This window comes from Protopterus annectens, chromosome 4.part0 (assembly GCF_019279795.1).
Source record: "Protopterus annectens isolate FY-2018-M chromosome 4.part0, PAN1.0, whole genome shotgun sequence".
NCBI classification, from domain to species: domain Eukaryota; kingdom Metazoa; phylum Chordata; order Ceratodontiformes; family Protopteridae; genus Protopterus; species Protopterus annectens.
The window spans coordinates 1776085285-1776101624 of record NC_056733.1 but is presented as its reverse complement, the minus strand read 5'-3'; the positions used below and the strand labels follow the sequence as shown (position 1 = coordinate 1776101624).

General features: G+C 37.8%; 1 protein-coding gene across 1 annotated transcript in view; it reads right to left on the bottom strand.

Moving 5' to 3' along the window:
- Window positions 1–16340, bottom strand: part of LOC122800019 (15-hydroxyprostaglandin dehydrogenase [NAD(+)]-like) — a 344456-nt gene that overhangs the window by 183977 nt on the left and 144139 nt on the right. The window contains exon 3 of the mRNA XM_044069482.1: window positions 4333–4456. Within this exon, the coding sequence (XP_043925417.1) occupies window positions 4333–4456 (124 nt within the window). The remainder of the gene's footprint in view (window positions 1–4332; window positions 4457–16340) is intronic.

Sequence of the window (16340 nt, the reverse complement as noted above, 5' to 3'; positions counted from 1 at the left end):
CTTCTTTCACCAATCAAACATGTTTTTTAGAAAAAACAATCAATTCATACCAAAACCAAAAGCAGTTACTCCCTTAATATTTTTAGCTCTTTCTAAATTATTTGGCACAGTATCCCAAGAACTTCTAGTACAGAGATGTTCTGAATGAAATCTCAGCAGTTCCAACCTGAGATGGCTCTCTGTTTATTTTTCTGGGCATAGCCAATCAGTGATATAGAAAGACACTTATTCAACATTCATCATCAATAAGGTAGGAGTTCCCCAGGAATCTACCTTAAGAACCCTGCTGTTCAACATCTTCACCAATAACATGCATAAAATAGTTAACAATAGCATTAACCATGCCAGCATTAGGTATGCTGATGATTCTGCACTAATCTGCACAGCTAACACAATCTCCAAACTCAAAGAACAAACCCAACTATCCTTCAATCTAGCTGAAAAATGCCTGAGTAATTCAGCCAATTCCAAATGCAAAAAAAGAAGCTAAACTGATGTTCTCCACACCCTCCATAACATTCAAAAGAACTCTTCAGCTTATTATCTCATCTTAAAACAAAACAAAACTGGAACGAGTACAACACAGACAACAAACTAAAACTGACCATCATATCAACCTTGTGGTTGTTAAAGCTAACAAAAAATAGGTACTTTGTAAAAAAATCAGATTCTCATACCATATATAAAGCTGTAGTTGCCACAAACTCTACTACGAAAACTATTATATGCTCCCCCACATATAGCTAAAATTCATATAACAGTTTTAGATAAACTCAAAACCTGTTAGAACAAAATTGTTAAATGTCCTGATACTATCTGACCTATTCTTCCACTCCTTGCCCTCTTGCTCTTAGTCTATTTACCCTCATCCTCTTCTTCTTCTCCATTGCTTGTATATATTGTAAAATTCCTCTAATATTTTCAGTCTTAACATAATGAACTTCATCAAGGATTTATTTACTGCTGTTGTTTAACATTATTTTTGTTTGTTTGTTTCTAGCACTATTTATAGGTTCATAGGTTCATAGGTTGGTACTAGGCTATCGGCCCTAGGGTCTATACAAGCCTAGCCATAACAATTCCCTGGCTATTTCTTCCCACACTATTTACTTCCCTGGACCCCTGTCTAGCAGGATGACTGACGTGATCCCCAGGGTGAATTTCCTTTCTCCCATCCAATCATCAAGGTTCCTTTTGAAGAGGGTCAAAGAGGCGCTCTGTCTGACATGTATGGGCAGTCTATTCCAGAGTCTGGGGAGTCTCTGGGTCAGGAACCTATCCCTCCAGCATGTTTTGTTTATTGTGATGACAAGATTTAGATCCCTGGAGTGTGTGGCTCTGAGGAATTGGGATTTCTTTAAGTGTAGCATGTCCAACAGCTCTGGGTTTGACATGGCCTTGTATGTTAAGTAGAGATTGCCTCAGAGTAGACGATATGCGACAGAGTATAGCTGGAGTTTTTTAAGGCGGTCAGCATAGGGCATCTGCTTTAGGCCTGTGATTCTTTTAGTGAGGTATTTCTGCGGCCTTTCCAGTTGTTGCAGATGTATTGAGAGGTACATACCAAATGGGGCGTTGTATTCTATAATGGGTCTAATGAGGGATGAGTACAGTGGGACAATGACCTCCTTTTTTCTGGATGAAAAGCCCTTAGTGATGAGGTGTGCCACATAGAAAGATCTCCTGACTGCTGTGGCGATGTGGTTATTGAAGGTGAGACCACCTGTGTCCCTAAGTTTCATATCACACTTTCGGTGTTTAGTGTACTGCCACCTATGTGATAATTCATGGGTACATGTTTTTTCCCAAAGGGGATAACTATACATTTCTTGGCATTGAGCTTGAGCCCATGGCTCTGGCACCAAGCATCTGTTTCTATAAGGCCCTTTTGTAGATTATCCACATCATTTGGGGATTCTATTACTATTGTAATTTTCTTAAATATAAATATCATTGTATCTTGGAGCTTTCTTCCCTGGGAGTCTACTGAAATGGGGCTATTAGCCTAGTCAGACATTTCTGGTTAGCAAATGTAAATAAATAATTTAATAATTATAATGGAGTACATGATAACAAGGTTTATGAACAATTTTGTAAAAGCGTTCTCATTTCATTAGCAGCTGTTACTATTCCAACTTCCACACCCAATTATCAGGACAGCAGATGCTCGGGTGCACAGTAAGGGTAGGTAGAACATGCTGTCATTATTTTTATCCTGTTTTCCCAGCGGCTTAGGATCACATTTTCCTTCATTCTTTGATATATGTGAAATCATGACTCCTTTTGGCCCAGGGAATAAAGGAAACACCATCTTGAAGTTTTTAAATGAAATATTAACTTTACTGAGGGGAAAATAAACAAAACAAAGTGGAGTTTCTTCACTCTCACTCTAACTATAAGCAAGCCTAACGGCGCGTTGCCTATACCAAACAAATTGCAGGAATACAATTTGATTTGATGTCCTTTTAAGTCACGTACAGGCAATTGGCTCATTACAGTTGCTTACAACACAGTTTATTCACAACAGAAAAGAATACATTTCCTGTAGCAGATCCCAGTTTATGTATATATATATATATATATATATATATATATATATATATATATATATATATATATATATATATATATATATATATATATATATATATATATATATATATACAGACATATCCACACCCATATGCACACAAAAACATAAGGAATGTGAAGACACCATGGAAATCCACTACTTATCTAGTAATTGTGTAACTTGGAAAAATAGTTTTTTTTCTTTTCTGATCTGTATGCCAGCTTTCTAGCAGTATAATTTAGAACTCTTTGCTACTTTAAATACCCTAAGTATGCAGAAGAATAAAAACATACTGACCTTGTTGAGTCTCTTGGCTTCTACAACCCCTTCATATAGGCATCCCTGAATTCTATAAAAGCTTTCATTAATGATACATATCATCCCTGACTCCCAAACTGTTTGCTTTCTATACACTCATGATTCTTTTTTCCTTTAACATACTTCATTAGCATTTCATTATAAAGGCCAGATTTAATTAACCTTGTCTAAGATGCTGTTTGTATTCAAGGAATTTAGTCATAATATCACCCCTGCTAGAGGGAGTCAGTTATCCCAGTAGATTTGAAAAGAACAGAATGCTGTTTCTTTCAAAACTAAACTAACTTTTATTATCCACTTATAAATGTCAGAGTTGATGAAAAATGGTTAAGGACCTGGCTAGCATTTGGAAGGTACCAAAAATTATATAGTATTCCAAATTGTCACTAATTTACTAATATATGTTTTCTAAATCTTTTGAGTTATTACTTTTTACAGCTAATAGTCCTTTGTAATTTATGTGCTGTCACATTTAAGCAAACATTGTGGATGCCTTGCTGTGATGTATTTTAACAATGAAGAATTTTATCCACATTTGCATCAGTATCCCTTTGTTATGAACTGTTAAACTGTTTCTAAATGCTGTTGCTTGTGCTCATAGTAAATGTCATGGGTGAAAAAGGTCCATAGATGAGTCTATCTACCTACCAATCCAGTTAATAAAATAAATACATAAACTTTTTTCCAAAGAATTCTTTCACTTACAGTGTAGTTAGCCAGAATAATACAGACCATCTACTATTCCTTATGGGAGAAGATGGAAAGAATAGTAGGTATTAACATATTTGATAAAATAGAGTTTGCTACTCCATGTCCAATTTAGAGGTTCTGCACTTGGCATTGTATGCACTGAACTTTTACATTCCTAGTTAACTAACTACCATATATAAGCTATGAGCCACCACATGTCGGAGAAACATCGCAGTAACAATGGCTTCTGGGAGCATATATTTTAGTCATGTGCGTCTTCTAACTTTTAGTTTGCTGTAAAAGCAAATATATCATGAGTGTGACCCTAACTATATTAATTAAAGAGTTTTATTGCCTATGATTATGGAGGGGCACACTTCTAGACTAGGCCAGTACAGCAAATGTCAATGCTTATTTCACTATTCGCTAACAAAAGTCTTAGCTGTAAAGAAATTGCTTCCAATCTTATATCAGATTTATATAACATTCTTAAGGAGTATTATCAAACAGAATAATTTGCAAGTAAGCTATATTTAGTCCACCACAGTTCAACAAACAGATGTTTTCATTACACATTACAGATCCATAACTCAGATATATATTCACTCCTTAGTCTTATAAATATGAATGTTTCACTGTCTTATAATAACTCGCATTGAAATGGCATTTGGCTGTACTGATGTGTTACTACCTGTCGCAATAAATCTCCATATAAAGCAAACAAATTATATTCCATTTTTGAATGCCTATACCTTGTAGCTGAGTTTCTGATGTGACATCACAGGATGTAAATAATGTACGCTCTGCACCATAAATTCTGTCAAATTCTAATTTAGTATTCTTTCCAGTTACTGTATTGATGTCCAGTAGGTTCACCTGGAAAATAAAATTATTTTAATTAATGCGTAGATATTTTTGTGTCCGAGTTAAGTCAGTCTTCCTTACATGCCCAGCAGTTTTGTAAAACCATTAATTGATATCAGTGAAGTTTTTTACTTCTTTAACATTTCTGTTATTAATTACTTAATGAAAAAACTCTTAGATAATTGGTAATGCTATGTCCACTTTCAAGAAAGGTGACCTTAAAGCCATTTATGAGTATATTTCATCACCAGTTTTATCTGTTCATAGACAAAATGATACAAAGTATGTGTTGACTCTTATTTTTAAAACACTTGGACTCCACAGACCTTACAAAGTCCATCTGTATAGCCGAATGCTTACTAGTTTCCAGCTGTCACCTGGTATATAAAACAGTAGCTACCCTGAAGTCATGACCTTGCTTAACTTCTCTATATTCCAGCAGTCTAAGAGTTTTTTCTCAGCCCCAAACTATTGTCATGGACAAAATAGTTTTCAAAATCATTACCCTTTAGGCAATGGCGCAACCTCTCCTAAGACATTTGACCAGTTTCTGTACACTTAATCAAAGACAAATTGATTGGGTTCTAACAGTCTGAACTCATTTGGCTCAGATGGTAAAAATCACATTTTATTACAGATCAGAGGCTAGACTCTTAGGGATCATTGTTTGCATGAAATCACTGTATGTTTTAATGGGGAATGTCTCCTTTCCTCACTAATGCATGACCATGGAGTTAGTATGTATACGTTTTTGAGATGCAGGGGGAATTCTGCCTCTGCAAAATGACATAATTAGAAGTTTAAAGGTGGGTCTTAGGTGAACTTGCTGTCAATCTGTTGACATCATATCATGTTTTCTACTCAAGCATGCACAGATCTCACATAGGAGAAGCCATCTGAGCCTAATCCTATCTCAAAAAATATTTCTACCACACCCCATAATAATACACACTTTCAGCTTTACATGTCATTCATTCTCAAGCTCACAGGAGACTATTATATTTCTGAGAAAGTCTGTCAAATAAGTACCTAAAGCTAAGGGTTCTACATAATGGTGAACCCGCATACTCTTCTCATATCATTTTCTGATACTCACAGCCTTACTGTCTGCCTAGTATGCTACAGTCCACCTTTCAATTATAAGACTTAACTATGAATACTTTTCAGTTTATGGCGTCTTGACACTTGTATAGAGGTCTGTAGTTTATTCCATTTGTCACTGCATTACTGTATTCAGCTGTCTGCTTGGTTACACTTTTAATACTGTAGTTAATTATCTGTGAAACTATTGCATCATTTTGACACCGGAGATTTTTAAAGTCTGCTTACTTTCTAGGTGTCATTTAGCAATATACCACAGTGTACCTGAAAACAGATGCTTTGAGAGGAGTGATATCATAAGACAAATATTTTATTACTTATTTAGTTATTTACGTTTGTTTACCGGGCAAGTCAAACTAGATCCAGAGGTACCCATTTTTAGAGGAAGCTCGTAGAGAAAACCTCCAGCAAAATATAGCAGAAGAGAAAATTGCACCAGAAAATTACACAAGAAAATTACTGTGGTATTAGCATTGCAATTCCATATATGAAGATAACAGTTACATGCATTATTAAGGAAAACAGTGACAGGTATACCTTATGTTTATCTAATAATGTTGGAGTAGAGTTAACTGATTGACCAGCATTACATTTATTTTATTTTATTTTACATTTGTTGACCGGGATAGTCCAACTGGATGCATGTCCATTTTCAGTGGAGGCCCGGGGAGAAACGCTCCAAGGGTAAGCAGATACAGCATTACATAATACCAGCATTACATATTACAAACAGACTATTTACAGAGATTACATAAGTAAGCAAGTTAAACAAGTTCCACAGGTTAAAGTTAATTCTGAGCGCAAGTCAGGATTAAATTAAATTACACAGTAAACTGGTTAACAGATTTTTACACATTCTAGAGAGAGTTAGCCAGGCTTGATACATTGACATAGCCAGTTAAGTGACAAATGTTGTTTGAGTCTAGTTTTAAATTGACCTAAGGTGGAAAGTAAGGTAATATCAGCTGGAAGAGAGTTCCAGGATCTACTTACAGAGTTTGCAAAGAGAGAGTCATTGGCTGTGTTATTAATTTTGCTAGTCTGAATTAGTAGTTTGTTAGAGGATCGAAGCATTCTAGGATTGTTATAGGGGGTGATAATATTTTTAAGTGCAGGAGTATTGTCCGGATTATAGAGGATTTTATAGGCCATAATCAGTTGGTTATACTGGATTAGGCTGGGTAGTTCAAGCCACCCAATCTGATTTAGATTGATGCAATGATGTGTCCTAAAAGGCAGCCCAGTGGCAAACCTGGCAATGTGGTTGTAGCAAATTGAGAGTTTGTTAAGGACAGTCTTGTTTAAATTCGAGAGTAGAGGGGATGCATACCGAAGGGTTGAAAGAAGGTGAGAGCGAGCTATGGCAATTTTAGCTGGAGGGGTTAGGAAGGCTTTTATTCTGTAAAGTGACCCTAGTTTTTTATTGATGGTTTTGATAGTTTGGTTAACATGTAGGTCAATTTTAGATTATTGTCTATGATGACACCTAATAGTTTTGTAGAGGGGTCAGGGGAGATTATTGTGCCATCATTTGAATTTATGGTAAAGGTGAAAGCGGTAGATCTACGTGTTGGTGAAAATAACAGCATTTTAGTTTTTTTGGGATTTAGGATCAGACAACATTCAGAAAGCCAGTTTTCTATTGTATTAAAGGTGGTCTGGGTAGCTGACCATAACTCTATTGGAGATGTGGCTGAGCAAATCAGAGTAGAGTCATCAGCATATTGGACACAGCTGACTTTTGGGATGACAGTATAAAGGTCATTAATGAAGATGGAGAACAGCAAGGACCCTAGTATAGAGCCTTGTGGTACTCCAAGGGTGTTAGGTAGAAGGTTAGAGAGTTTGTTCTGCCAGAGGACAGCCTGCTGTCAACCATTCAGGTAGGACTGAAACCATTGAAGGGCTCTAGTATCTAGACAGAATGTTTGCAGGGTGTGGATTAAAAGTTGGTGATCAACCATACTGAATGCCTTGGAAAGATCCAAGAAGAGGGCTGAGGATATATAATTATTGTTGCGATTGTGGTTTATGGTGTTGGTAAAGGCTAGGAGGGCTGAAGTAGTGCTGTGATGAGGATGGAAGCCATGCTGAGTGTCTGCCATAAGGTGATTCTGGATTAGGTGGTGCATGAGTTGTCTATGAATACATTTTTTCATAATCTTTGCAAGTGAAGAGAGTATAGCTATTGGCCTATAATTGGAGAATTCAGTAGAGCTGCCTCCTTTGTGAAGTGGGATTACATAGGATATTTTCCAGATGGTGGGAATTTTAGCTTCTACTATGGTTCGATTGATTAGTATTGAGACGGGGTAAGCAATAGCATCAGCTGATTTTTGTAGGTACTCAGCAGGGAGTTGATCAGCAGAAAGTGTAGTGGGTTTTAATTTTTTGATCAAGGTATGGATAAGTGAAGTGGTGACTGGTTGTAAGCTAAATGCGAGTAGATTTCTAGGGGTGCTACTTTCAGGACCAGGGGAGCTAGGAGGTAGTTGGCTAGCTAGGGCTTGAATTGTCTCAGTAAAGAATCGGTTAAAACTGTCAGAAACATCTTCAGGGGTTTTATCAATAGTAGCAGCAGGGATTGGGGTTGAAGTTTGTCCAGCATGTAGTAGATTATTTAAACCTGCCCAAAACTTCTGAGGGTTATTTTGATTTACTGTCTGTAAATTACAGTAGTATTGTTTTTTGTCTTGTAAAATTGCTTTTTTGGTTTCGTTCCCGGATTGCCTGTATTTAATGTGATCTTGGGGATCTTTAGAAGAACGCCATAAAGCCCATGCTTTGTTTCTAAGGGTAATTTTGAGTTTAGACTCTTTAGAAAGCCATGGTGCAGTTTTTGCCTTGGTTCTCTTTGAACGAACAGATGCGTGCAAATCAAGGATCTCAAGGAATTTGTTGTTAAAGTATGTTACTGCTTCCTCTAAGGGGAGGTGTTTTAGAATAGACCAATTACATGAGTTTAGTTCTTGTTGGAATTTGGCAGGGTCAAGGTTTTTATTGTTTCTAACCTTTCTGAGTAAAGGTTGTTGGGAATTAATGGCTTTGTGCTTAATTACGTATGTGAGAAGGCGATCGATACATATTATTAGAAAACATAAAAAGGATGTTGACAGAAAGTTGTCTGAAGGAGGAAAGGCAGGTAGAAAATCTAGGAGGGAGGATTGAGGGTAGTAAGAGATAATAATAGGGGAAATAAGAAGAGAGCATTGTGTAGAAAAAAATTTCACAGAGAGTCTTTAACACAAAATAAGGTTAGCAGAAGGCTTTTAGCCCGGTTGAGACCAATAACACTTCCGGGATTTATTGGCTATTCTTTTAGAGAATGTTTGAAGGTAGGAAGATTTGGGTATGTTTTGATATTTATAGGTAAGGTGTTCCATACTTTGGCTACTGAATAGGAATATATGGCCTGCAGTTGTACTAGGTTTGTGAATATTTTAGCATGTGGAATTTTTTGTCTTTTTTTCTTGGATTTTGACTTGATTATGCAGGTATCTAAATGAGGATTGGTTTGTATTTTAACCATTTTTCATGCTTTATCTCTGTTACTCGTTATTTGTTTGTTTCCTTAACCATGGGGAATGTTTAGTATTGTTTAGTACTGATACGTTTTCTGCACTATTGAGAGAGTCTAGGAAAGTGGTATTGACTGCTTCATCTAGAGGTAAAGCTTTTAGGGCAGACCAGTTAACAGATTTTAGTATATCAATGAAGGTGTTTTAATTAAAATGAGATAGATTCTGGGTCATTTTGTACTGATTTTGTTTCTGTATATGGGAACTTGCTCTGCAGCTCTGCAATTAATTATATTACACATATATTGAATTAGAAGGGTCTCCTACTACTTTTTGTAGAAAAAAGGCCATGTTTGAATATGAGATCTCATGACAAAGTCCATCTACCAGCAACAAAGTAAAATAAAAAAAATTAACTATATAAAAATCAATAAATTCAATTTCTAGTAACTGTTTTCACCTCACAAAGGCAGACACATTTTATATTCCAGTCTTCCACCATCCCTGCAGATATTTGCTTCTACTGACTTTCAAATTACTGTTTTCTTTACTCCTTCTATATCTCTCTCTTTTTTTGCCAGTCTTGGTGTGGACCCTTTTACCAGAAGAATTTTCTGGCATCCTGGAGAATAATGCTTAAAACAGATTTATTCATAAAACATAGGAGTAAGGGATAAAAGTAATGTACTGAGTAAGTATGAAACATTATTTATACAGGCAACCAATAAGAGTTCTTACTGCAAAGCATGGTGAGCAATAGACATGTTCTGCACATTTGAGAGCCACAGCATGTGTGCCCTGGATACTGGTCATCTTGCCATGCCCCTAGCTTCCATCGGATGTCCAGTGAGCAATGCTACATTTTATTTATTTATTCACATTTGTTAACCGGGTTTGTCCAACTGGGCTTGTGGCCCATTTTCAGTGGAGACCCGAGGAGAAAAGGTCCAGTAGTACATTTTTAAACAAGTACAATTTTAAACAATATTGATATAATAGCAGTTGCACTGCGGTGGTGGTGGTGCGGTAGCATTGTCGCCTTACAGTTAGACGTTGCCCGTTCAATTCTCAGTTAGAGCATCTTCTATGTGGCGATATGCGTAAATGGGCATTCCTTCATTGAAGGTTGTGCATTAGGCCCGGCAAGCCAGCATGTAAAAATCTACTGTCAATCATTAACGGACCGGAGTTCCACTGTGGTGACCCCTAACCGGGAAAAGCCAAAAGACACAAACAAACAATTGATATAATAGCAGTTATAGCAAAAAGATTCACATATGTTGGGTTACATGCATAAAAGTTAAAGTTGTATTAAAAAAAGCTTAGTAACATAATTTTACATTGATATAGTTCAAAAGATCAACAATAAAAATTGTTGTTTGTATAAAATGATGCAAGTGTATAGTAGACACATTGGAGAGAGAGGTGTAATGAGGTACTAATTATGGTCCTATAGAGGCTACATAAAGTGAAGGAAGACTAGGTGGGGTCATGGCAAGGGCAGGTCCTGGAATTGAGAAAATAAGCTTTTAGTTCATTTTTAAAGTGTGAGGTGTGGGAAATGGAACTTAAGTCAAGGGGAAGTTTGTTCCAAGCATGGGCAAGGGAGTGTTTGTAGAGTAGTTTGCCTACTGACCTTTTGGGGTGGTAGACATCAAGTAATTGTTGGTTAGAAGTATGGAGGCTCCAGGGTGGGATGTAGATGGAGACTAAGGAAGATAGAGATGGACAGAAGGAGGTTTTATAAAGAATAGAGTGTAACATATGAAATTGATAAGATAGCAGAAATTGGGGAAGTTCAAACCATTGAAGAGAGTTTAAAGAAATGCATTGGTGTGAGTTGTATGGGGAGTTAGTAATGAATCTGGTAATTTTATGGTAAGTCTGTTGGAGTTTGTTTAGAGTGGAAGCCTGGATATTGGTAAGAACTGGGGCGGCGTATAAGAGGTAGGGGAAGAGGAGTGCCTGGCCCATGGTAAGTCTAGATTCAGGGGTTAGGAATTTTTTGTTCTGATATAGCAGACCTAGTTTCTGGTTTTTTTTTTATACACTAGAGAATGTGTAGGTTGAACTTTAGTTCGTCATCGATAATGACCCCTTGGATTTTTGTGTGGGCGTCAGGTTGGATAGTTGTATTGTTAGAAGATTTAATAAAAAAGGTGGTTTTGTGATGAGAAAGAGAACGGGGAAGGAAAAGTAGGAGTTTGGTCTTTTTGGGATTTAGGATCAGCAGGTTGAGAGAGAGCCATTGTTCAGTAGATAGTAGGGCTTGTTGGGTCAGGGAGTGTAGTTCAGGAATGTTATTTGAGATGGATATAAGTGTAGAGTCGTTGGCATACTGAATAAGGGAGGATTTTTTGCATGAGGTGTAAAGATCATTGATGAAGATGTTAAACAAAAGAGGTCCCAAGATGGAGCCTTGGGGAACACCAGTGGAGATGGGAAGGAAAGGTGAGGAGGATGAGAGCCATTTGACAGATTGTTCTCTGACAGATAGGTAACTATTAAACCAGGCAAGTGTGGAGGGGGATAGGTGGAGATTTGCAAGTTTGAACAGTAGTAGAGGATGAGAGACAGTATCAAATGCTTTGGAGAGATCTAGGAAGAGACAGGAAATTTATTGTAGTCTAGGGCCTCTGCAATGATATGAGTGAAGGAAAAGACGGCAGTGTTGGTGCTGTGGTGAGGGCGAAATCCATGTTGGGTAGGGATAAGTAAGTGGTGCGTGAGGAGGTGATTGAGACGCTGCGAGTGAATACATTTTTTTAATATCTTGGAGAGGAGAGACAGAATGGCAATGGGTCGGTAGTTTGAGAGGTCAGAGGAGATTCCACCTTTATGAAGAGGGATAGTAAAGAAAGCTTTCCAGAGGGTGGGGACAGTTGATACCAGAATAGATTGATTAATTAGTATAGATATGGGATAGGCAACTGAGTCAGCAGCAAGTTTGAGAAATGTAGGAGATAGATTATCAGTGGAAGGAGAGCAAGGTTTTAGCTTGAGTAGTAGAGATTTGATGTAAGTAATGGGAACTGGCTCAAATGAAAACAAAGTTGTGTTAGTGGGACTTGGAGGGGTGGGTGTCAAATTAGAGTTTGGCTTAGAGTTTACCAGATTTTGGATGGAAGAGATAAAGTGTTTATTCAGGAGGGTAGCTGTTTCCTGCGAGGAAGAGTTAGGGTATGGGGAGGGATTAGAGGGCTTTCCAGGATAGAGGATGTTGTTGAGAGCTGACCAAAATTTTCAAGGATTGGATTTGTTGTTAAGCTGAGCAGAGCTATAGTATAACTATATATATATATATATATATATATATATATATATATATATATATATATATATATCTGATGACAAAGGTAATAGAACAGGGTTAATATACTAGAAAGGTTAGAATATATATATATATATATATCTGGAGAATGACAAAGGTAATAGATGCTCTTGGTTAATATTGCACATACACACACACACACACACACACACACACACACACACACACACACACACACATACACACACACACACACACACACACACACACACACACACACACACACACACACACACACACACACACAAGGGTCTATGTCAGATAATCAAGTTTTCAGAAACTCAAAATTCATACAGTCAAGAACATATGATCAAGTTTCAGAGACCTATCCAAGATCGCACTACAATGAAGAAAGGGGTACATTTCCTGATCTCCACTGTACCACGATCTTCATTCAAAAGCTTTGGATTTTCAAAAATCCGATCATATGGTCTCGACCATATGAATTTCGAGTTTCTGAAAACTCGATCATCTGATAGGGTCCCACATAACTCTCACCCTTCTCTGCTGGTGCTACCCCTACTTCCCAAGTGTCTATTTAATCCTAAGTTGTCTGGGTCTTCATTGAAGACTTTATCCCTCTGCATTACAGATCTGGCTGTCCAGATGGATTTTTTTTTTGCATTGAATTTATACTTCTATATTTAGATCATTCTCCAAGCTCACCAAGTCGGTTTTCACACTTTCTAACCATTCTAGTGTATTAACTCTGTTCTAATACCTTTGTCAGCAACAAAAAAGCAAATTTTACTTCAGTCTGTCTGCACTGTCACTTTCAAAGGCAATGAAAAGAATGTCTCCAGTACTGTCATGGGTGTATGCTAGGTTAATGACCACTATGGCCATTATAAACCTAGCCATGCAACCCAAACTCCTCTGTCTATCAGAGACATAGGTGCCAGACCAGGGATTAATTTCTGATTACCCAGCCATAGGTCCAAGTTGTGCTTAAATGGGTAGGGAGGAACTTTGTCTACATAACATGTCCTATTTCTGTCACAAGCAAAATTTAGATATTATAATCTAGAAGTTCTTATGCTGTTTGTTTTGCAAATGTGCCAAATTTCATAAAAGCAGGGTCCAGGAGCACCTTGTATGCCAGGCAAAGATCACTGATACCAAGTAAAGAGACAGGACTTTGGGCAATCAGTGTAGGACATTGTGCTTACTTCTGTATTGTTTTTCTAGGGAACCTTTGTTGATGCATGTGTCTGGTTAGGTACTTACCATAAGGGGGCATTATACTATATGATGGGGCTGAGTACAGAGGCATTATGACTTTTCTGGACCTAGTTGCCACGCCCTTGGTTATAAAGTAACACAACCTGTTATTTTTGTCTTTGAATAGTACACCACTACTAAACATATGTATACTTAACTTGCTTGTTTTCTACCTACAAAGTACTGCTATTCTTTGTATCCTGTCTAGACTATATGATTGTTTCAGTGAAATGTAGAACATGTATTTTCCTTTTGTACTTGTATCTGAGATTGAATCTATATTTGTACCTGTGCACTGTGTATGTATCTTATGGTCATTTATAAATGTGGAGCTTTTCTCCCCATTCCTCCGCTGAAAAAGGACATTTTGTCCATTCAGACTTTCCTTGTAAACAAATGTAAAATAAATAATAAATAAAATAAGTTAAGCGACATAGAATGATGCCCTTCCTAAATACTTTACACATAATCATCACTTCATCTAAGTGAACTGTCTATTTTCTACAACTTTCTCTGTCCTACTGCACCTGTGTAGGCCAGCAGCAATACCCAGACAAGCAGATTATGTAAACTCATAGGTACTTTCTGCTGTCTACCTTATGCAAAGTAATGCAATAAGGTGGCCTTCCACAGAATGCTTACTGAGGACCCTCCCAATTCAGCCAAGAGGTAGTGGTAGACCAAGAAGGCAGCAGTGACAATGGTTGCTCCCTATTAGGAGGTATTATCTGAAATGGTCAGCAGGTTTATCCCTACCACTGTATCTGTAGCTACTGAATTGCTCAAATGAGATCAGAGCTGAAAATCTGAAGGCGGTGGATAGGTTTAGGGTAGCAAAGTCAATGCACTTCTTCACTGTTGCATAGAAGGAAGGGGTAGTGCCTTTAAACTAGTAAAACTGAGTGGTGGTCCTGTATTTAAAGAAAGGTACCAAAGGATGCAGTCCAGCTGTAGGGAAGCACAACCCTCTGCCTCTGTGGTAATGCCTCAATGGAAGTACCAGTGAGAAGCGTCCAGATGTTAGCAGAACACGATCCAGAAGAAACAAAGTAGTTTATTCCAAAGCTGTGGGACAGCTCTGCAGACATGCACATTTGTGTGAGCATGTGATGGGTTTTCATAATCCAGTTTAAAGTTGACTTATGGACTTATTGAATATTTATAATCATGTGCCCTGACATGGAAGTCATGAAGGAGCATGGATATTGGGGTCACTGCTGCATTTGGATCCCTGAGTGAATGCAGTGAGTTGTGTGTCATCCTTTTGATATTAAATCATCTGCATTCAGGGTAAGTACTGTTTTTCAGCAAGGGTGACTCTTGTTTATGATTTTCATGGACAGGGTCTCATACTGGAAAATCTGAAGATAAAATCTTTGTTATTGTTCCCATTTGGGATTCATCTGATCATGACTTCTGGCACCCACTCACAATTCACTGTTGAGTATGAAACAGCTGGGATGAGAATCAGCACCTCCAGTTTAAGATCATGGTAGCTTTCTTCAGGAAGGGAACATAGTTGATATTACTGGAGTTTAAGTGCCTCTGGTCAGACTCATAGCTGGATCAACTGGTACCCTGGTGAAATCCCAAAATGATACCCCCCTCAAACTGAAGATGAAGACCAAAAAGTAAATTCCTCCAAAGCTGTGCAAGAAGCAAAGAAGTTTCATCTGCAAATGTAGTAAAAGCCTATACTTGCTCCTTGCAACAGTTACTAACAGAACAACTAAACACTCATTTAAGTAGTCATGATATCAGCCATGGCTGCTTAAATGAATGTTGTTACTGCATTCCAGCTTCATCAGCAACTCATCTAAAGTGCTGATCACGCCCCCTAACAGATTGTGCCCATAGTAGCTGCTCTTTTGCCCCACCCTATGTATGGTATTACACCTGGTTCTTGTTCATGACAGATGGTAAGAAGATTAGGACTTACAAATGGACTAGAACACCAACATCAGTTTTCTGAATGCAGAACTGAACTATGGGGGTGAGGTGAGACTGAGTTAGTTCTCTGATAAAGCTCTTGGTTTATCAGCCAATCTCTCTTCTCATCCTCATCTATTGTCCTTAGCATGAGTGCTGCCCTAAAGAATGAGCTACTGAATACAAATACAGATACAAATAATTGAGATGATATTTCTCCGCAGAGTTAATAGGTTTAGTCTACACGACATTGTAAGACCTCAGTTATCTCGAAGATCTTGGAAAAGAAACTAAATGGCATGGATATGATCTCTTATAATTCCACCCCCAAAAGGCTTCTTTTGGAGTTGTTCCACATACCATACATTCCATGCACTTAGTGGAGGCCCTGGAGCAGACTATTCTTCAGAAGTCCGAGAAACCCCTGGGAAACTCCCAGGAAGAGCTCAACTTTGCGGCTAATGAATGAGATGCTTGATCCATCCTTCTTTTCTGCCACCACATTTCCCAGAAAAGGTAAAAAAGCACATGAAGTGAAGTATAGAGAAGAGAACTAACAATCTGTAAATAATCTTTTATTATCTTTTAATTATATTACTGCAGAAGCAGTACAAATTCCATCTCCTACAATAAGACCATTTAGAATTGTGTTGTTGTGGTGCATCCAGCAGCAGAGCCTATTTCAGTCATGTGGTCTTGGAGCAGACCTCTCAATGTCTCAGTGCAAGAAAGCTGGACAAAGTCAGAAATAAGGGGGGGGGGGGGGCAAAATGCCCAAAAATAGCGACATATTTTA